Source organism: Myxine glutinosa, chromosome 4 (assembly GCF_964187855.1).
Source record: "Myxine glutinosa chromosome 4, kmMyxGlut1.1, whole genome shotgun sequence".
NCBI lineage: Eukaryota > Metazoa > Chordata > Myxini > Myxiniformes > Myxinidae > Myxine > Myxine glutinosa.
The window spans coordinates 136385443-136408614 of record NC_136264.1 but is presented as its reverse complement, the minus strand read 5'-3'; the positions used below and the strand labels follow the sequence as shown (position 1 = coordinate 136408614).

The window sequence follows — 23172 nt, the reverse complement described above, 5'->3', positions numbered from 1 at the left end:
ACTTCTAATATAACCTCACACATGGAATGTTCAATGTGTGAGAATAGCAGCCTAAGTCTGAAACTGACATCCAAGAGACCAGGATAAATGGTTAAAAGAACGAAATTAGCATCCTATTGTCATATTGGTGCTTCTCGGGAAGGGATTTCATCTTGGGAAGGTTAACATGTGATATAGCAGGGTCCAGGTAGGGCGTGCTAAGTTGGTGAAACAGGTTAATGGAGCCTCAATAGAAAAGAGGATGCCATTGTGTTTGTGGCGGTGCCCTGACTAAATCCCAAAATCCAATTGAGGGCTGCTTTGGCAGTGCTCTGTAATGGAATGGGGACTGTCCGGGGTCCATTCTCATGACTCAATTATAGAGATGGCAAACTCGACACGACACATCCTGCTCGCCGGTTCACTTTGCCGAGTTAATGGATTAACATGCGATATAGGAAGGTCCCAATAGGGCAAGACTATGGATCACTGCCCTGATGCCCCATTCATGGGTTAACAAGCGGTATAGCAGGGTCCACGCAGGGTCGGACCATGACGATCACTGGAGGATTTACAGGCGGGGAAATAGATATGTATAAATTAATTCACCCAACCCTGGCATGACCTGGTTGTGAGCTGACGGCCAGCTTTTTGAGGTTGTAGTTCAGACCTCTGCTGATTTGGGGGAAACTCTCTGGAGCCTCTCTGACCCCCTGATGTGAAATCAAAAAATGCAAGACTGAGCGATCCTGCGGACCATCGAGTAGAAGGGCTGTATCGGATTTTAGAGCAATCTGTTTGTAAATAAGGGACAAGTAGAGATCCAAAGTTTGGGGGGTTATCCCCAATTCCCCTGGGAGCCCCCATGATTTGAAATTGAAAAATTGTAGCATGGGCCATTGTGCAGGCTACTGCCTTGTATTCATGTGTCAAGTTTCAGAACAATCTGGCAGGTGATAAGGGAGGAGTAAAAATAGTAAAAAAAACGGACAGATGGACAGACATCCGGACATCACGACCCGTTTTATAAGTTCATCTCTTTGAGAATTGTGATGAGATGACCTAAAAAATCAATAAAATAATGCATGTACCATGAGCCTGAGTGCTAGCAAAGAAGCCCTTGTGTCGAGGTGTCATCTCGTGGGTACCGAATGATGGTACATTATACCTTACCAGGCATCTTTGCAGTGCTCTCGGGGGATATTCTCATCGTAACGTCCGTCTCTGCTGCCCCCTCGCGGTACCATGTGGGCGGCTCAGCACAGAGAGCCAGGGACCAGGTAAACGTGGGAAAAAATGTCTGTTGAGTATTATAAAGAATGCCAATAAAACACATTGTACAAGTTTCGATCGAACAGCAAAAGCGCACATCAAGTCATTCTGTGATTCATCAATGTGGGTGCCGTCCTTTGGCTGGGTGTTAAACTGGGCGACCCACCTGGTAACAGTAGTTGATGGACGTAAAATATCCCACAGTGTCCTTCCCGAAGAGTAGGTGAGTTATCGATATCCTGAACAGATTACAAAAATTCCTCGCCAAATTATCGACGGTTAAATATCCTGTGACAAACGTGTAAAACTGCTTCAGCAGTACCGACGCTCTGCAACGAGCCTCAACCATGTACTGAATACAAAAGACAACAACAGTATGGCGCATTAATACAATATGCAGCGCCCTCCATAAGTATTGGAACAGTGAAGTCAAATTTGTTATTATTGCTATGTACTCAAGAAATTTGGATTTGAGATCAAAAGATGAATACGAGGCCATGAGTACAGAAGGTCAGCTTTTAATTATTGGTATGTCTTTGTATATATATATATATATATATATTTTTTTTTTTGTATACTGAATCGAGGCTCGTGAAAGAGCTAACATTTATTTCACAAACAAATCAACCAGACAAACAAAATATACAAAAAGAGGGAGCGGAAGACAAGATGGGGAGAGAAGGGGAAGCACACAACCACAACATTTGAGAGCAGGGAGAAGTGTGGGAGGGAGAGGGCTTGGGGGCAGGAGGCGTGGGAATGGGGGGGGGGGGGGGAAGTATAAAACACAAGGGGACCGAAATTAGCGGGGGTAGAAAAGATCAAGGTTTTGGATGGGGGAAGATAAGAGATGGTGGTGAACAGCTGTTTTAAAGACCTGGAGGGTGGAGTGGGATTGAAGAGAGTGAGGGAGTTTGTTCCAGAGGCGGGAGAAAAGAGGAATGAAGGAGTGAAGGTGAGCAGAGAGTCTTGATTTTGGCAGTTTAACCATAAGAGGGTTGCAGGCAGATCTTGTGCGACCTGTAGGAATATTTGGGGGACAGAGCCCAGAGATTGTAGAATCTTGTTTACAATTGTAGAAACAATATCACTTTTTGTGTTCAGTCCCCCTATTTTAGCTAAGCATAAGTATTGGAACAGATTAACTAAAAATAAATTAAAGTAGTATAATAATTACCATTTGATTACATATCCTTTGCATGAAATAACTGCATCGAGCCAGTGACTCATTGACATCACCAAACTCAGTATCTTTCTTTGAGATGCTTTGCCAAACATTTACTGCAGCCATTTTCCGTTGTATATTTTTGGGAGGGTTTCTAACTTTTGTCTCCTCTTCGGAAAGTGAAATGCTTGCTCCATTGGATTTAAATCAGGAGATTGACTTGGCCAGTCTAAAACCTTCCAGTTTTCCCCTGATGAACCCCTTGATTGCATTGGCAGTGTGTTTTGGGTCATTGTCTTGCAGCATGGTGAAGTGCCACCCAATGAGTTTGGAGGCATTTTATTGTACGTACAGTTCTTTCAGAAAGTATTCAACCCCTTCACTTTTTTCACAATTTTTTGTGAAACCTTTTTGTTAAACATCACCATTCACGGATTTTGCCTCGCCGTTCGTGGTGTGGTCCTCTCTATTCATGGATTTTTACGACTCGGGAACCTTTCCCCCCTTTTAAATTGAAACAATGCTCCAATATTCATGGGTTTCACTATCCGCGGATTTCCCAGGAATGTATCCCCCGCGAACTATATTAATGATATTAATTTCGGTCCGACTATATTAATTTCCTACCTGTACAGTATTCAAATATTCATTTTAATGCTGAACTTGGTATTTCAAATACTAATTACAGTGCCTTCAGAAAGTATTCACACCCATTGACTTTTTCACATTTTGTTTTGTTACAGCCTGAATTTTAAATGGATTAAATTCAGATTTTTTTGGTCATTGATCTACACATAATACATTGTCAAAGTGGAATTTTGTTTTCAATTTTTTTTTACAAAATAATTAAAAATGAAATACAGAAATATCAAATTTATAGAAGTACAGTATTCAATACTTCAAAGAAGCACTTTTGTCAGCGATAACAGCTTCGAGTTTTCTTGTTTATGTCTATATCAACTTTGCACATCTCGATTTGGGGAGTTTCTCCCATTCTTCTTTGCAGATTTTCTCAAGCTCTGTCAAGTTGGATGGAGAGCGTCGGTGAACAGCAATCTTCAAATCTTTCCACAGATTTTCCATTTTAAGGCCATTTTCCCTGCGAGAGCGGGGATTAGCCTTGCAGGCTCCATGACAATCATCATGGCTCCCTTTTTGAAGCAATGTTTTTTTTATGGCCGGATGCCCTTCCTGACGCCATCCATTTAGTCGCCTCTTAAGACGTGCAGGGATACGGTGTACCTATTCTAAACCGGGATACACACCGGCATTTCCATAGATTCTCAATGAGATTCAAGTCTGGGCTTTGGCTGGGCCACTCAAGGACTTTACCGTTCGTCTTCTGAAGCCATTCCAATGTTGCTTTGGCTGTATGCTTGGTGTCATTGTCCTGTTTAAATGTAAATCCTCGGTGTAGTCTAAGGTCTTTTGCACTCTGAAGCAGGTTATTTTCAAGGATTTACCTGCATTTGGCTCCATTCATTGTTCCGTCTATACTTACAACTCTCCAAGTCCCTGCCGCTGAAAAGCATCCCAATAACATAATTCTGCCACCACCATGCTTCACGTTAGGGATGGTGTTAGATGGGTAATCAGCTGTACTCGGTTTCCGCCAGATCCAAAAAACCAGTCGCCAACTGGGCATTCTACGTCGTGTGAAGTCCTTCCTTGGCACACCTGAGCTCCTGACCACATACAAGGCTTTCATCCGCAGCTCAATGGAATACTGCTCTCCCCTCTGGGCTGGTGCTCCTGCCTCACACCTCGCTCGGCTTCACGCTGTTGAAACCAAAGCTTTCAGAATCATTGGAATCTCCCGCGATGAAGCTGATTGTGAGGGCCTTTCACTCACTCACCGCAGGCAGGGTTGGTGGTCTTTCTGTCTTCTACCAACTCCTCTCTGGCCTAGCCCCCCCCCCCCGCCCCCCAGCCCTGTCTATGCTCTGCCACCCAAGTACTCTTACAGGTCACACAAGATCTGCCTGCAACCCTCTTTTGGTGAAACTGCCAAAATCAAGACTCTCTGCTCACCTTCACTCTTTCATTCCTCTTTTCTCCCGCCTCTGGAACAAACTCCCTCACTCTCTTCAATCCCACTCATCCCTCCAGGTCTTTAAAACAGCTGTTCACCACCATCTCTTATCTTCCCCCATCCAAAACCTTGATCTTTTCTACCCCCGTTAATTCACCCCAGATCCACTTTTCTGAAATACCGACTTCTTTCCTGGAATTCTTAGCAGTGTCCATGTTTTTTTTTTATACCTCTCCCAACCCCCCCCCCCTCCCCCCTTCCCGTGCCTCCTCCCCCCAAGCCCTCTACCTCCCACAGATCTCCCGATGTCCCTGCTCTCACATGTTGTACTTGTGTGCTTCCCCCTCTCTCCCCATCTTGTCTTCTGCTCCCTTTATTTCGTCTTATGTGTCCGTTTGTTTTTTGGGTTTTTTTGTCTCATGTTAGCTCTTACACGAGCCTCGATCTTGTATACAAAAAAAAAAAAAAAAGATGTAGTGCTTTGCATTCAGGCCAAAGAGTTCTAATTTCGTCTCATTAGACCACAGAATCTTTTGCTTCATGCTCTCCGTCTTTCATGTGCCTTTTTGAAAACTCCAGGTGTGCTGTCATGGGCCTTTTTCTCAGGAGTGGCTTACATCTGGCCAGTCTTCCATAAGGCCAAGATTTGTGAAATGCTGTAGAGACTGTTGTCCTTCCGGCAAGTTCTCCCATCTCAGCAAATGAACTCTGTAGTTCTGCCAGGGTGGTCATTGGGTTCTTGGTCACCTCCCTGACCAAGGTCCTTCTTGCCCGGTTGCTCAGTTTGGTCGGATGGCCAGCTCTATGAACAGTCTGGGTAGTTCCATATTCTTTCCATTTCCTAATGATGGAGCTCACTGTACTCTTGGGAACTTTCAACACTCTAGAAATTGTTTTATACCCTTCCCCGGATCTATGCCTCCTCACAATTCTATTTCGGAGTTCTACAGACAGTTCCTTGGATATCATGGTAGAGTTTCTGCTCTTACATGCACTGCCATTTGTGGGACCTTATATAGAAAGGTGTGTTTCTTTCTAAATCACGTTCAATCAATTGAATTGGCCACAGGTGGACTCCAATCAAGTTGTAGTAACATCTCAAGGATGATCAAAGGAAATTGTATGCACCTGTGCTCAATTTGGAGTATCATAGAAAAGGGGTTGAATACTTATTGACTCAAGACATTTCAGCTTTAATAATAATAATAATAATTAGCATTTATAATGCGCTTTTCCCCAAAGGCTCAAAGCGCTTACAGAATACCATATTATTACCCCGGTCATTGGATACATTGCGAGCCTCCACCACACTGGGTGTACCATCTCCACTCCCCGGGGAGCATTCCTTGCCGTGCTGCCATTTCAAGCGCTCCGAGCAAAGCTCGGGCAAATGTGCTGGCAAATCAAGATTTGTGCATTACATTGCTCGGGTTGATGTACTGAATGGAGAGGAATTTCAGTTTGAAGGTGTCTTCCTGCAGAAGGTTGCTGGAAACGTTGGATCTGACAACCCAGTGTTTGTTCCAAACCCAAAGGATGAAGCAGGATTTGAACTGGAAGACATCGTGCGTAAGCTGCCACAGCCTAAGTGCGTTGGCAGTTCTGCCCGTTGTTCTGGACAGCTTGTGTTCAATTGTGACTTGTCAGTTTGGCAGCTTAATTGACTTGATTTCTGACATGTTTTAGTTTTAGTTCCAGATCCAAATGATGAAGCTGGCATTGATGAGCAAGATATTGTGCCTTAATTGCCACAGTCTGACTGTTGGCCTTTCTGGGTGTATTTGGGACACTTTTGTTTTATTGTGACTTAAAACTGTGGCAGCTGTTTTCAACTCGATCCAGCTGCCACATTGAATTATAACCATGAACACAAGGCACATGTAAATATTTCGTTCAGTGTTGTAACAAGTACATTAAATATTTTTCAGGCAGACCAATTTTTGTACTTCAGTTATCTTTATTTGGGGCAATGATCAACTATTTGGGATACTTTTTGTTTAACATTTTTAATTATTTTGTAAAAGAAATTCTAAAAAAAAATCCACTTTCACATTATGGGGTATTATGTGTTTATCAGTGACAAAAATTCAAAAAAAATTCAAGAAATTTCCCTTCAAATTAGACTGTGATTAATGATTTTCAATGGTTTTCAAAAAAAAAATTTGTGTTTGGGTTCCCCTTTGATGACGTATTTGAGAGAAGTGTTTTGAAAAACATTAAGTTTATAATTTCCTTTATTGGCTGAATGGTAATGAGGATTTTCTTTCATAAAAACCCTCAAATTAATATATTTATACCGGTAATTGTTTAAAATATTTTGGAAACCATTTGAAATATTTAAATAATTTTAAAGGCACTACATTAGTTACAATTTGTTCATCTAGGACCTAGGTGGAAAAAGGTGATTTACTCCTAATTCCATTGACACAGTGGGTGATGAAAATATAATACCCATTTACACGGTAAAATTTGGTTTGGTGTGCCGCAAAATAATAATAACTAGATGGTATTCATAGAATACTTACCCTGTGGCAAAATAATAATAACTAGATGGTATTCATAGAATACTTACCCTGCGCAGTCAACTTGGTGTGAGCCAACTCTTCTATTTTTGAACATTTCTTTTTTTTGATCCAATATGGCTGCCAGACCACGTGAGCGATGACATCATCAATTTATATTCTCTGAATAATTGTTGCATAGATCATGCTCAATAAATTTCAAACTGATCAGACTAAGCATTGTCCCTGTCGAATTATGACGTCATAATTATGGCACCAATGACGTCATCATTAACAACACCTATTCCCCATATGGAGTTCTTCACAATGAGCCACGTTTCAATTTTTTAAATGCTGACACGGCACACACTTTACTTTACTGAAATGCAGACACAAATGTTATATTTTCGTCAAAAATCGTCGGAATTTCGCCAAATCTGTTTTGGTCTTGTGTTGATATACCTCAGCGATTGACAAATCTGAAATCAGAATTTTATTTGAGGTCAAAATGACCCCGTGAGGTCGCTCCGTACTTTGCCTGCTTGTCATGTGCAGTGTGATAATTAATTTCATGCCCACTCCAGAGGACTCTTCTTCTTCACGCAATAACAACTTCTAGCTTCCAGACCGTACATCCAATCATCTTGAAATTTTGCACAGTTGTTACACTTCATTACCTCTAATATAATATAAAGTTTCACGTCGATAAATCAAGCGGTTCAAGGGATATAAATTTATAAATATTTTCGTTTAATTATTTATAGCTGCCAAACTACGTCACCTATCGCAAATTCCAAAAGGTAATTTTAATAGACTGATATACTGAACACATCTGTGAAGTTTCCCCTCCATAGGATCAAAACTGAGGAAGGAGCTAGGTTTTAAAAGTTTATGCCTAAAAACGTCATAACTCCAAAACCATGTGATGCATGACGTCATGCTCGTTGACTTTTTTTGTTCGTCATGGGCATGCGATTCTGCCTGCAAAGTTTGGCCTCGATCTGTTCAGTCGTTTTGGAGAAAATTGGATTTCAGTCGTTTTTCAGGATTTACACTCAAAACAATATAGCGGCCGAACCACGTGACCTACGACGTCATTATAATTTTATTTCTGCATCAATTTATACCAAAAAGATGCTCAATAAATTTCATCCTGATCGGATAAAGTTTTTTACTTGTCGAATTATGACGTCATAACAGCGGCACCTATGACGTCATCATTCACATATGTTATTTGGCATAGCGAGTTCTTTGCAATGAGACCTGTCTCAATTATTTCTGTGCAGCGGTTTTTGAGATATAGAGGTGCAAAGTTTTTTGGTTTTTCCAAGATGGCACCCGTACCACGTGACCTTTGACATGATAGTATTCAGTAAAATATTCTACAGGAGGAGGCCCTCCTATAGTGAAAATTTCATGTCAATCGGACCAACGGTTGCCGAGAAAATGAATTTTTTAAATGCAGACACGCACGTACGACGTACATATGTACCCGAATGCTTAACCCTGAATTTCGCTTCGCGGGCGCAGGGTAATAATTATAACAAGCATTCTGAGTATTGCGCTGCAATACATGTCCCCTACCAAAGTTCAAAGTGCCATAACTTTGTCAAAAATGATCGAATATGCAAATTTATGCACGGTTGATGCTGGTTTTCAAACTTGATCTGAGGTATGCTGAGACACGTGTGTCACGCCTCGCCTCGTTGATAAGCCCGCAAGGTCGCTCCGTGGAGCAGCCTGCACGTATTGCACTGTGTGAATTATATAATTACCAACTCACGGTCTGAGGTACTAGCGATTCAAGAGATAATAATAATAATAATAATAATTCATTTATTTTGTATAGCGCTTTTCCAGAAGCCCAAAGGCGCTTTGACAGAGTGGCAAACATAATGCATAACAACACATGAAAACAACAATTGCAAAAAGACAAGAATCAATAGGGAAATATTTAAAGCAAAAGGAGGGAGAAGGAGAAGAGATAGTCAGGGGTTAAATGCTGTGGGTTGAATGTTGAATGCAGTGTTGAACAGGTGGGTCTTTAGTGATGTTTTGAATGTGGTGAGTGAGCAGGAGTCTCTGATGGTGTGAGGTAGTGAGTTCCAGAGGGTGGGAGCAGCGATGGAGAAGGCCCTGTCCCCCCAGGATCTGAATTTGGTCCGGATGGAGGGGGTCAGGAGGTTGGTACCAGCAGAGCGGAGGTTGCGGGTGGGAGTGTGTCTGGAGAGGAGGTCAGCCAGGTAGGATGGGGCCAGGTTATGGAGGGCTTTGTATGTCAAGAGGAGGATTTTGTACTGGATTCTCTGGGGGATGGGGAGCCAGTGAAGCTTGTAAAGGACGGGGGTGATGTGGTCACGGGTCCGGGAATGGGTGAGTAGACGGGCAGCGGAGTTCTGAATGTATTGGAGTTTATTGGTGATTTTTTAGGGTGAACCATAGAGGAGGCTATTGCAGTAGTCCAGACGGGAGGTGATGAAGGCGTGGATGAGGGTTTCTGCAGCCGTGGAGGAGAGGGATGAGCGGAGACGGGCAATGTTTTTCAGGTGAAAGAAGGCTGACTTTGTGATCTGTTTAGTGTATTTGTCGAAGGAAAGGGTTTGGTCAAAGATGACGCCAAGATTCCGGATGTGAGGGGAGGTGGATACTGGGATACCGTCGATGTTGAGGGCAAAGTTATGGGTGGATTTTGTGAGCGTTTTTGGGCCAATGATGATTATTTCAGATTTATCACAGTTAAGCTTGAGGAAGTTGATTTGAAGCCAGGATTTTATTTCAGTGATGCAGTTTGTCAGGATAGAGTGGGTGTCGGTGGAGACGGACTTGGTGGAGATGAAAAGCTGGATGTCATCGGCGAAGCAGTGGAATTGGAGACCATGACGGTGGATTAAGTGACCGAGCGGGGACAGGTAAAGGATGAAGAGGAGGGGGCCAAGAACTGAACCTTGGGGGACACCTTGGGGGAGGGGAGCAGTGGGGGATTTGCAGTTATTGATGGAGATGAACTGGCATCTGTCAGAGAGGTATGATTTAATCCAAGAGAGGGCAGTGCCGGTAACGTTAAAGGTGGATTCAAGTCGGGTGAGGAGGATAGTGTGATCGATGGTGTCAAAGGCAGCGCTGAGGTCGAGGAGGACGAGAATGTTGAGGTTGCCAGCGTCAGAGGAGAGGAGAAGGTCGTTGGTGATTTTGAGGAGAGCAGTTTCAGTACTGTGGTTGGAGCGGAATCCGGATTGGAATGTTTCATACAGGTTATTGGCAGAGAGATGATGTTTGAGTTGAGTGGCTACAGCGCGTTCCAAAACTTTTGACAGAAAGGGTAGGTTGGAGATGGGTCTGAAGTTGTTTAGGGTGTCAGGGTTTAGACCAGGTTTTTTTAGAATGGGGGTAACAGCAGCAATTTTGAGGGAAGGTGGGACGATGCCTGTAGACAGGGAGGAGTTTATTGTTGCAATGATAAGTGGAGAGAGAGCAGGGAGGGAGGCTTTGACAAAGCTGGAGGGGATGGGGTCAAGAGTGCAGGTGGCAGTTTTCATTCCTATGAGGAGTTCAGAGAGGTCAGTAGGGGAGATTGGGGAGAACCGAGACAGGGGATGGCAGGACAAGGGGGGGCAGGTGGTTGGAGGGGGAGTGGGTGCGGCGGTGGTCAAGCTGTTGTAGATGTTGTCAATTTTGCGTTGGAAGAAAGAGAGGAAGGAGATGCAGTTGTCTACTGTGAATGACTGGGTGGTGGTGTTCAGGGGGCGGAGGAGTTTGTTTATTGTCGAGAAGAGTGCTTTTGGGTTTCCGGAGCCAGAGTGGATAATTTGAGAGTAGTAGGCAGAGCGGGCGCGGGAGAGGGCATCTTTGTAGTGTTGTAGGTGGTCCTTGTAGGCTTGGGAGTGAACTGTGAGACCCGTTTTATTGCGGAGTCTTTCAAGTTGGCGAGCACGAGTTTTCATCAGGTGGAGTTCAGGGGTAAACCAGGGAGCAGAATGGGTGAAAGAAACTGTTTTGGTTTTTACAGGCGCAAGCTGGTCAAGGCAGGAGGAGAGAGTGTGGTTGTAGTAGTCAGTGAGGTCAGAAGGGGTGTAGAGGTCAACGAAGGGAGAAGTGGACATTTTTCCAGAGAGGGTGGATGAGAATGAGGTAGGTGAAAGAGCGTTTAGCTTACGGAAGTTGATTGTGCGATAATGCCTTGGTGTTGGGGCGGGGATGTTGATGGTCAGAGTGATGGCTAAGTGGTCAGAGAGGGTGAGGTCGGAGCCATAGAGATGGTGCAAATTTAATCCAGTGGAGCAGACAAGGTCCAAAATGTGACCACGGATATGGGTAGGAAAGTCGACATGTTGAGTGAGGTTAAAGCAGGTGAGTAAATCAGTGAAGTCAGTGGTTATTGTGGAGTCAGTGGAGTCCATGTGGATATTGAAATCACCATGGAGGAGGATTGAGGGGGAGAGGGAACATAGCTGGGTCAGAAAGTAGGAGAAGTCAGACAGGAATGATGGGTGTGGTTTGGGAGGGCGGTAGACGACAGCCATGACTGACTGCGTGCGACCCGAGAGTTTTAAAGCCAGGTGTTCAAATGATGGAGCAGATGAGATGGAGATGAGGTTGGTCTTGATGTCTTGACGGTGGATAACGGCAATTCCACCACCTCGGCCCTCCGAGCGTGGTTTATTGGCGTAGGAATATCCATTGGGTGTGGTGAGGTTAAGTGTGTAGTAGTCCAGAGGTTGTTGCCAGGTTTCGGTGAGACAGAGAAAGTCCAGTTTGTTATCCAGGATGTATTCGTTCAGGATGAGGCATTTGTTGTTGAGGGACCGGGTGTTGAACAGGGTGAGCTTGATGTTGTTTTGAACAGCAGGGATGAATTCAGGTGATTTAGCCAGGGTTCATAGGCAGGAGGTGCGATCGTGTGCGTTGCTGTGACCAGGTGCGCTGGGACGAAGAGTGAGAGTGCGCTGAGCCGACCAGAGGACGGGGATGGAGTGACCTGATTGCAAATAAACAAACTTACGACTGGAGCCACGGTGAATGTACCTGGGTCGTCGGAGGAGTCCATTTGATTTGATGGCAGAGATGCATGATGGGGTGGAGCGGGTATTGAGCAGAAGAAGCCTTGCGGCGGAGTACCTCAGAGCCATGCCAGGCAGGAGCGAAGGGACGAGTACGAGGCCAAGGTCGAGGAGGCAAAGCGGCAAACGCAGCGGCAAACGACTGCAGCCGCTAATCAAGACCACAGCGGCAAACAGCCACCGCCGCAAACAACGGGAGCGGGCCTGAGGAAACAGTGGAGGAGCCGGGCAGGCGAAGCCAGGAGCAGAGCCGGGACCGAGCAGAGGGCAGACCCAACGGTCAAAAATCCGCCACGACCACCAGAAAAGCAAACTATGTACAATGGCCCAGTCGGAGAAGCGGCGAACAAGTAACGCCAGCGTCCTCTCCAGACCGGACCGGAAGCGGCAGCCCAAGATATCCATTTTTAAAATATTTTCGTTTAATTAACGATATCTACCAAACCACGTGCCCTATCGCAAATTCCAAAAGGACATTTTAGTAGACTGACATGCTGAACAGATCTGTGAAGTTTCCCCTCGATTGGATCAAAAATGAGGGAGGAGCTCGGTTTTAAAGGTTCATGCTTAAAAACGTCATAACTCTGAAACCATGTGACGCATGAGGTCATGCTCGCTGACTTTTTTGTTCGTCGTGGGTATGCGATTCTGCCTGCAAAGTTTGGCCTCGATCTGTTCAGCCGTTGCAGAGAAAAAGGGGTTTTCGTGTTTTCACGAAAAACAATATGGTGCCAGAACCACGTGACCTGTGACGTCATAATTACCATTAAAATATTCTACAGACCGAGTCCGTCCTACGGTGAAAATTTGATCTCAATCGGTCCAATTATTGCAGAGAAAATCTTTTTTAAAGGAAATTAAAACTTTAAATGGCACGGAGTTAAGGATCATCAGAATTATCAGAATTCCCAAAGTTCAAAGTGCCATAACTTTGTCAAAAATGATCGAAACGTCGTGAAGTTCGAACTTGCTCTGTAACTTATCATGAGGAAACCATGTACCAAGTTTGAAATCATTCGCATTAAGCGTTTAGAAAAAAAGTCCGGATAACTGTTCTTTGCGTGACGGACTGACAGACTGACGGACTGACACTGACGGACTGACGGACTGAGGGACGGCGTGCAAACCTATAGTCCCCTCCGGTGTGCACCGGTAGGGGACTAATAAAACGTTAAAAAGCATAAGAGGACGTGCTCCGAAGTTAAGCGAATCCTGCATCGATTCACATCACTGGAATTTCGAGTAATCGCGCTGCCTGCGTCGAGCGGTGTATAAACACAGCGCAGCCGCTTGAAAATGCAAATTTTACAACAAACGCAAATAACTGTTATTTAATGTTAAAGTCCTCGCGAGAACATGTAATAGTTTTCTTCCTACTTAATTGTTTTGCTTCGCTTTGCTTTCTCATTATTGATCCTGTTTAGACCACGTGTTCTCTCTCTCTCTCTCTCGGCTAGTGCCTGTGGCCTGGTGCGTTTTCTGACGGGTGTGTGAGTATGCCCGTGTTTGTGGTTTGTTCGGAACTTCATACTCACAGATGACCTTTCCTCACCGCGTCTCGTTATCTTTTTAACTTCATTCGTCTGCCCAGTCTCAATTTAATCCTTCACTTATTCCGATTAACCGAACAGATAGTGAAACGCTTCTCCGGGTGTGTGTGAATCTGATTGTAACTTGAGGCGGGAATGGTCACAAAACGGGTTTATTATTGTTATTCTTTTGTTGCCATTTTCCCCGCAAATCATGGGAATTAAAATACGACCGGATGGCGGTTAATATGACATATAGTATAAAGCATGTGCTCTGTGCTCTTGTTCAACAATGTCTCGTCTGTGTCTGCCCCTTAGCAAGTTGTCAGCTACATGCCGTTTGTACTACGATCATCATTCATCAACATTTCCCTATCCTTTAATCCATTAAAATTAAAATGCATAAAAAAACATTAACATTAAAACATTTTTTGGTATCACGTTATTATTATTATTATTATTATTATAATATTCTGTTTCCAGTTTCCACGATGTCTCGATTTTTCGCCACTGGTTCGGACAGCGAGACCGAATCTTCCTCTTCCGGAGAACAGGAGCCTGCGGCGACCAAGGGGGCTCCCAAGCAGTGAGAGCACCGTCATGTTGTCCTGTCGGGACCTATCGGGACTTGTTGTGATGGCGAATCGTCTTCCGGGTCTAGTTTATCAGTGACACCCTTAACCCGTGCTCCCTCCGGCTCGTCCCCCACAGGCCGTTCTTGTTGAGCGATGATGAAGATGATGCCAAACGGGTGGTCCGCAGCGCCAGAGACAAACGGTGAGGACCGCAGTCGATCGTTACGGGGATGTTATCTCGCTCGTTTTCAATTTGGAATGCGTTGCTGGCATTTTTCTAACATTGGGGGTTGTGACCAAAGTTTTGGGAACATGGTCCACCTGGTCCGGGTTGCAGCACCGTGTCGTTTGGGTGCCCTCTGCACGACCCACCTGGTCCGGGATGCAGTACGGTGTCGTTTGGGGGGCCCGGTGCACGACCCACCTGGTCCGGGTGCAGCACCATGTTGCTTGGGTGCCCTCTGCACGACCCACCTGGTCTGGGTTACAGCACCATGTTGCTTGGGTGCTCGGTGCACGACCCACTTGTCAGGATTGCAGGCTTCTAGCACCGTGCCATTAGGGTGTCTGCTATATGGTCCAGCAGGCCCGGGCCGGGGCGCAGCACCGTGCTGGTTGGGTTTTTGTGGCATTTGTACAACTTTATTTAAGACTTAAAGTTTTGCAGTAGGAGCTCATGTGTAATATATTTTCTCTTGATTTTTTTTTAAATTTACTTTATTCCCTGCACTTTCTCTACGTTATTACATCCGCCAACGAATATGGACAGAGGTTATGTTTCGCCCCTGCCTGCTTGTCTGTCTGTGAGCACGATATCTCAAAAAGTTATGGATGGATTCGGACGAAACTTGGTGGACAGGTCGGTTGTGTGACATAGACACATTCGATTTTGGTGAAGATCTGGATCTGATATATTTTTAAATTCTTCACCATTGAGAGAGAGCCATTAAACGATATATATTTCAAAATGATGTGGATAGATTATGACAACACTTGCTGGACGAGTTGGTTGGTTAGGTGACGAGAACAAACCAATTAGATTTTGGTTCAGGCTCTTGTCCAGATGCAGAACCAGGCTATCGGTGGGATACAAAACATAAACTCTTCATAGTGGGGTGTCCGGACACTCAGTCATTTCAAATTTATGCAAAAGTTTCGTTTTCAGTCCCAATTTGAAGGTAAGGGCCTATAAAACAATTTTGGTGCGAGTGTCAAGCACTCGTATAAAAATAAAAATTGGGGGGGTGGGGGGATTTGGAGGATTTTTTTTTGTCACGAATCTTCCCCATACCCACCTGCGTTGTCATCCAAAGGGTCCCTCAACTCTTGTACCAAGTCAGATTTGTTGGTATACATCGTGGAAGCCAGTACGAGTAGCGCCATTTCTGTCGACGAGCTAGTTGCACCAGATGTTTACGACTTCATTGTTATTGACGGTGGAGTACTGATACACTCACTTCCTGGTACAACTGTCCAAGGAAACACCTTTGATTCATATTTCGACAAGGTAGTCTGCCCAAGAGTTCGCCACGACTTGAAAAGATCGACAAGAGTAGACATTGTCTGGGACCAGTATCGTGCACTGACAATCAAAGGAGGCACAAGGGAAAAACGAGGAACAGGCACCCGACAACGCGTATCTGGTACTGCCAAAATCCCAGTAAATTGGCAGAAGTTTCTGGGTAACGTTGATAACAAGAAGGAACTGTTCTCATTCCTGTCAAGAAAGATAACAGAAGGACAGTTCCCAGATGACAAGGATGTCGACATCACTGCAGGTGATCAAGTCCACCATGTTGGTAACAGTTCACCAATGGATCAATGCAACCATGAGGAAGCTGACACTCGTGTCCTAGTACATCTCCCCCACGCCCTCCAAACATCGTCACTTGGGATGGTTCATACTGGAGATACAGATGCTGTCGTAATCCTTCTGAGTAATTTCCATCACATCAAGGCTCCGATTCCGGCCGCAGAAATCTGGATCTCCTTCAAAGCGGGAAAGACAACCAGAATGATCTCCCTGAACACTATCACCCCAAACCTGGGCACGACAACGGGCAAGGCCATGGCCCTCTTCCACGCATTCACTGGATCAGACAGCACGTCTTCCTTCAAGTTTAAGGGTAAGCGATACTGCTGCAGGTTGATGCACGAAGTGCCCTCCCTCATGGAGGAATTTGCAACTATCGTCGACACTCCATTCCAAACATCGTCAAGGCTGAAAGAAGTGGCAACGAACTGTGTCTGTAGGCTGTACTCCAATGAGTCAAACGAGGACGATGACGTTGACCTCGTCCGAATGAGGGTGTTCTCACAGAAGACTCGGGACGTGCAGAGAATTCCCCCAACGAGTGATGCTTTGGATCAACATCTCAAAAGGAGCGTCTTCCAAGCGAGCATCTGGACAACAGCCCAAAGGTTCATGATGCCTGTCAACAACCCCACTAATCATGGGTGGAAGGAAGAGGACGGCAAGCTGCTTCCCATTTGGACCTGGCTGCCCCTCGCCAAGGATGTATTCCACCTGGATGTGAAGTGCACTTGCACAAGTACCTGCGCTCTGTGCAAGTGCAAATGCGAGAAGTAGCTGGACCAGAACAATTTCCAATACTGACATGTATATATGGTCGATATGTTAGCCACTTTCTTATTAAAATTATTGTTCAAGGAGTTATTCAAGCAATTGTCTAAGCAGTTACTCACCACCATATCGTAGCACAGTTAAAAGATAAATAAAAATGTCACGATATCATTGGGCCCGAGTATAATTGTCCAGTTTATTATTATTTTTAAACATGTTTCGGCTTACCGGTTTATGACCCTTGGTCTTTTTTGTGGATATGCACCGATACTGGCAAAATTATTTCTTCTATGGGCAATATGCTTGAAATACAAGTTGCTACTCCTGATCCTGAATCCATGCATACCTCATATGTTCAGATCGGATCATCCAATCAAAAGTTATAACAGTTTCCATATTTCCCATAGGCCGGTGGGGGGGGGGGGGGGGTCAGGAACCCCCCACGTCCCCAGAAGCCCCATTTTTTATCTGAGTGCTTGACACTCAACCCAAAATTGTTCTTTCGGCCCTTACCTTCAAATTGGTACTGAAAACGAAACTATTGCATCAATTTGAAATGAAAAGAAAAAATTACCCATGCACGGCCCCCCACTATCAGCCTGGCAGAGGTATGCAATCTACCAAGTGCCATTCTATTTCCTGCATGGTTTAATCCGTTTGCTTTGTTCCTCAAATAACACGTATTGGATATACTCTGAGCTATTTCACTGTAGTTGAGTGCTACCCGTGCATTAAAGGCATCTCAAGGAATCAAATGTTAGCTGTTGATTTTTTTTGATTTTTTTTTTTTTTTTTTGTGCTCCCTGCACATTCTGGAGATTCCTGACATTTCCTGTTGGACCTCCTTCCCCTGATGTTCACCGCTGATCCTTCATTGAGCAGAGATAAGTTATTGCTGGTAATTGTCATTCTGGAGCGTTCCATTTTATTTCCTTCGAGTCTATGTCTTGCTTCAATAATTTGAATATTTTGGTTTGTTAGATGCCGGAGAAACCCAGACCAATTTCCGTGGTTCATTTTGCTGCATGCCTTGGTTTTGGTACAAAAAGCCTCGAATTTTCCTCCCAACACAATTGGACAATAAATTTTGAAACTGTGGTGGAGTATGTGGCTTTAGGAACCATGGTGTGTTGCTTGCAGCTTCGATGAACTTACAAATATCATAAAGATGATGAGGAACGCCATGAAGATCAAAGACATGACTAAGGTGCTGGAAGAGTTTGAAAACCTTGGGAAAGCCTTCATCAAAGCAAAGGGCATCATCGATAAAGAAGGAATTCCACGCTTCTACACACGCATCCTCGCCGACACCGAGACCTTTGTGCAAGAGGTGTGGTGACCTTGCTCAACTCGTGCTTGTTTGATGGATGCTGGGAAATTTTAACATTGAAGAAGATTTAGCTGGAGCGCTAAGTTTCGCAGTTTGCGTTATTTTGTGATCGGCATTGTGTTTGAATACTAGTAATGCTGTGACCTTTGAACCCCTTTAAATCTGTAGATATGGGAGGATCGGGAGGGCCGCAAGAAGATGAGCAAAAACAACTCGCGATCTCTCAGTGGCTTGAGACAAAAACTACGCCGTTACAACCGTGACTTTGAGGCTGAGATCAAAGCTTATCGAGAGGTCCGGCTGCCATCAGCAATGTCGTGTGTCCTGCTTATGTCTTTGCAAATCCAGTAACCTTTGGCTGGAAGGCCTTTACTGTGGCAAATTATTATGTTCAATAAAGCAGGATATTATTGTACTTTATTTCGGAGACGGAGGTAACCAGTTACCTTCTGTTTTTACAGAACCCTGTTGTGTCTGAAGATGAAAGGGAAGGTAAGACCTTTTAGAATGGCAGGAAATTGGGTTTTCCTGGTTATTTGATAGGCATTCTTGATATGGAATCGATATGTATGACTGATTCAAGTAGAACGTTCATCACCAAAGGTGGACGTAGGTTATGTATGTTTTTACGTCCATCTCTCTCGCTCTCGCTCTCTCCCTCTCTCTCTGAGCAGGTTAACTCAAAGTTATAGATGGATGTGGATAGGTTGGGTGTGAGACGAGGACAAATTGATTAGATTTAGTTGAAGGTCTGGATCCGGTATTGACCACAAACTAGATAAATGCATGTATATTACTTCTGAGTTATTCTGAAGGCTGAGATGGTTTATGACCTACGGTGCCTTCATGAGGTAGATTAGGAAATGTGAGTGCATGGAATTGATTAACCTTTTCATTTGGGAGAACCACCTTTAGAGGCCATTTTTCCCCGCAGAGCAGGGGTTGGCCTTTTTCAGGCACCATGGTCCCCTTTTTGAAGCAATGTTTTATGGCTGGATGCCCTTCCTGCCACCAACCCTGTTAGTCGCCTCTTGCCACACACAGGGAATTACCAGTGAACTGGTACTCAATTTGCCGACCTCGGAAGGATGACAGGCTGAGTCAACCCCCCTGGCGTTAATTCAGCGATCAATCGGGATTCGAACTCAGGATCCTAGGATCCCAAGCCGTCACCCTAACCGCTAAGCCAACACCAATCTGGGCAAAATTAATTTCACATCAAGGGATGTGTGATTGATACCTACTTGCTCATCATTCCAAATGTGGAACATTTCTGCATTTTGGATTAAGATTCCCAAAAAAAAAATAAAAAAAAATAACCACCTTTAGAGGCCATTTTTCCCCGCAAAGCGGGGGTTGGCCTTTTTCGGGAACCGTGGTTGTTGTCGTTTTTCGGTCCCCTTTTTGAAGCAATGTTTTACGGCCGGATGCCCTTCCTGACGCCAACCCGTTTTGCCGCCTTTAATGACAAACAGGGAATTACCAGTGAACTGGTACTCAATTAGCCAACCTCGGAAGGATGACAGGCTGAGTCAACCCCCCTGGCGTTAATTCAGCGATCGACCGGGATTCGAACCCAGGATCCTTGGATCCTAAGCCGGCACCCTAGCCGCTAGCCCAACACCAGGGCTAACCAAATTGATGGTAAAAAATAAAATTTGGTTTGTAGGGGTGCTCTTGTCGATCTTGGTAATATCTGTTTTAATGCGATTATATTTATAAACATAAACAAAAATGTCATATAGGCTTTAGTCTCAAATGTAGTACAAGATGATTATCTGGAATAGAGAGTAAGGTTTTTGAGGGTGAGCAGGATCTGGCGAGGATTCCGAGAGTGATGATGACGCTGAAGTGGTCGTTCGTGGTGATCTGAAGAAGAAGCTGAGGGAGCCCCAAGGAAAGGTTAGTGTGTCACTTGGGCCTTCTTGTGATCGATTTCTCACCATGACAACTTTGCTATTGAAACTGTTTTGCTGTCGTTAATAAACAAGTTTATTAATGGAGCCATTCATTACAATGTTGGGGAAGAGTTACTCTCAATTTATTTATTTATTTGTTTTTTTTTCAATTTTCTGGGCATTAATCTGAGTGGAAGGAGGAAAAGGTGCGGTTGAAAACTTTGCACCTTATTAGCCAAACCCTTCCTCATTTTGTCTTGCTTTCCATTTCCATCTGCAGGAAGGGGATGAAGAAAGTGATTCTGATGGCATGTGGTCTTCAGACAGCAGCGGTTCGGACACCGATGACTCCGACTCAGATCACTGTGCACCTCTCGCCTTCAGATTTCTGAAAAAGTTTGTTTGGCTATCCTGCATACGATTGCCCGAGCAATTACTATTTCTTGCTCATCCTCACCCATCCCTTTCCTCCTTATTTTCTACACTGACTTGCCCACTTGAAGTCATCTGAAATGAATTATCTTCTCCCTTCCACTTAATTTCCATCTCTTCTGTCCTCTTTTTTTCCATTCACTTTTCTTCCCTCTCCGCACAATCTCTTTGATTCCACCCCCACCCCCATTTTCTCCCAATCTTCATATCTGTACTTGATTGATAAATAGGCCCTGACTTCTCTCACCTTTACCATCACAGAAATACAGAACAGAAACCAACAAAGAAGTCCAAGGGGAGGCGCGTGAGGGTGAAAGGCAGAGAAGATCCTGAAGTGGAGGGAGAGGAAGAAGCAGATGAGGGTGGTTGGAAACAAGTTCGTTCTGGAGCATCAATGGTGAGGTTAACTTGCTCTCACACTAGTTAATTTTCTTTCTTGCAGATCTTTATTTACTTTAAAGTTGTGTACTGTCGAGCAGTGGTTCTTAACCTTTTTCTCACCACAGACCGGCAAAGGTCATGGTAAATGACTGCGGACCGCCAATTGGGAGCCATGTAGTTAACGGTCTTTACTGTCTATACTTCAGCACACCATACCTCTCTAATAACTTTTTACAGTAATATTTTGGCTCTTCATAAGTAGTGAATCTATCATGAACAGTCAAGGAATCTATTGCAACTAGTCGAGCCCACGGAACTTCTGCACAACGGACTGGGAGGATTTGATGTGGGGAAGCACTTTGTCAAGAGAACACGCAGATCCATGGGATAAATATAATCGTACCTCTGGTTAAGGTGTGTGTGAACTGTGAATCCTCCTGTTATGACAATAGGATGTGCAGAGAAATGCTGTTTGTTTCTGAAGTGAATATTGCCCCGGAAAAATTAATATTACCTCAACATTACCGTCACAACAACAGCACCAATACCATCTGTGTGCGTTTACGTGGTGCGTGGTGCGTGCGTGCGTCTTTTCTTCTTGCTTGAAAAAAGATAATCAATGCGGCAATTGTTTCTGGACGATTATCAATTTGTAGTTTAACCCCCTTCCTCCCCACTTTCATTCCATTTTCTTGAGGCACTGAAATGAAACTCAATTATTCTCGCAGACCAACTTGACTAGACACTTCTGACTTGCTAAAATCAGACTCAGTTTTGTCAGTCACCTTCGTAGCTCTATTACAAGGCTCCAATATAAAACAAACAAAAGAGGAAAATAAATGTGAATCAATCTGTCAACGGAACCCGATAAAGTAAATACCTTATCACACACTCGGCTATATCTGTACCTCACGCGTTCTAGCGAGGGAAGGATATTCCAACAAGGAGGCTGCTTGCCCCGTGAAGGCATGCTGCAGGTGCGTTCCAGTTATATATACAGCTCAGTGGGTACAGGTTAATTAGTGGAAGTAAGGCCTTTGCACTGTTGGTCGAAATTGCCTAGTTTAACTGCCTCTATCACCCATCTTCAAGTACACATTATGCGCCTGATAAAATGACTTGAAAAGCCATCAGTGCACTCTTGCCGGTTAAAAAAAAAAAAAGAATCCTGCTCATTACACTGCTACACCACGTACCGTCATGGCGCCGAAGGACAGATCAAACCTTGGGCTTGCTTGGAGGCTCAGAGTGTGTTATTTACTTGGTGTGTGAAAATATATACATGGAAATTGTAACTCGAACCGCTGTCCGTTCATTCACGAACATACACACTATGAAGTGGAGCTGTTTCCAATTGCTGCATAAGATGAGTGGCAGTAAAACGAGACCAATAATCTAACAGCGGCGTAACTGGGCTTTGATCTGCTGAGTGGAAGATCTTATGTTCCGCTGTCATGTTACCCGATCTTCAGCTCTGATTGATGGACGTTTGTGAGGGACATGCATACATACACCGGTCAAACAAATTTGTAAATGAGGGACTGTCTGTTCCAGACAATCTTTCTCTACGGGAAAGAATGCCATAAAAATATTGAATGATTAAAAAACATTTCCCTATGCGATATGCTGCCGAGCCATGTGACCGATGACATCATCAAAAAAAAAAATTGTCGACCAATTTATCCCTAGATCACGCTCATGAATGGCATCATAACTATAATTTACAAATTCTACAGGAAGAGGCGCTCCTATGGTGAAAATTGTCGATCAGACCAACAGTTGCAGAGAAAATGTATTTTAAAGGGAATATACCCGCAAAATACTGGTGGAAGGAACATACATACATACATACATACATACATACATACATACATACGCCGGATGGACAGACAAACGTGGTTCCAGACGGCATTGCCCTACAGGCTACGCTGTTAAAAAAAAAAAAAACATTTAAAAAACTTTCTGGCATTGCTCCACAGACCTTATTTGAAGAATTTAATGGCTTGGCCTCAAAGCAAATTGAGGGAGAACGGATATGTCAATGTGCCTTGTCTGCATCCCCCTTCTTGGAAGCCTGAGTCACTGATGGCCAATTGTCAGCACACTAAAGGTGTGATGCAAAGACATGTAAATGGCCTGTTTGAATCATGAGACTCAGCATGCCACTTCCCTTGCATATTTTGGGGGGGGGGGGGGGGGGGGGGCAGCACTGCTTGGCAATGCATTGTTTTTGAACCATTTCAAGTAACAGGTTATACAATGGGTTGTGCTATGTTTTGTATGTTTTCATCAGGAAAAGCCAAAGATGTTTGTAAAGGGCACCGAGATAAACCATGCGGTTGTGCTGAAGAAGCTTGTGGAAATAATGCAGGCCCGTGGGAAAAAGGGAACAGACCGGTGAGAATGCAACTATTTTACAGACTGGACACATTTTCCA

The 23172-nt window shown here is 44.3% G+C and overlaps 1 protein-coding gene across 3 annotated transcripts in view; it reads left to right on the top strand.

Moving 5' to 3' along the window:
- The first annotated feature begins 13354 nt into the window (after positions 1-13354).
- Positions 13355-23172, top strand: part of LOC137425293 (eukaryotic translation initiation factor 3 subunit C) — a 67808-nt gene continuing 57990 nt past the window's right edge. The window contains exons 1-10 of one of the 3 annotated variants that reach the window (XM_068113561.2): positions 13355-13496; positions 14019-14121; positions 14247-14312; positions 17835-18024; positions 18193-18318; positions 18486-18516; positions 19838-19926; positions 20203-20318; positions 20616-20751; positions 23029-23132. In XM_068113561.2, the coding sequence (XP_067969662.2) occupies positions 14027-14121; positions 14247-14312; positions 17835-18024; positions 18193-18318; positions 18486-18516; positions 19838-19926; positions 20203-20318; positions 20616-20751; positions 23029-23132 (953 nt within the window). In that variant the 5' untranslated portion in view covers positions 13355-13496; positions 14019-14026. The remainder of the gene's footprint in view (positions 13497-14018; positions 14122-14246; positions 14313-17834; positions 18025-18192; positions 18319-18485; positions 18517-19837; positions 19927-20202; positions 20319-20615; positions 20752-23028; positions 23133-23172) is intronic. The other 2 variants (XM_078776462.1, XM_068113562.2) reach the window with 2 other exon arrangements.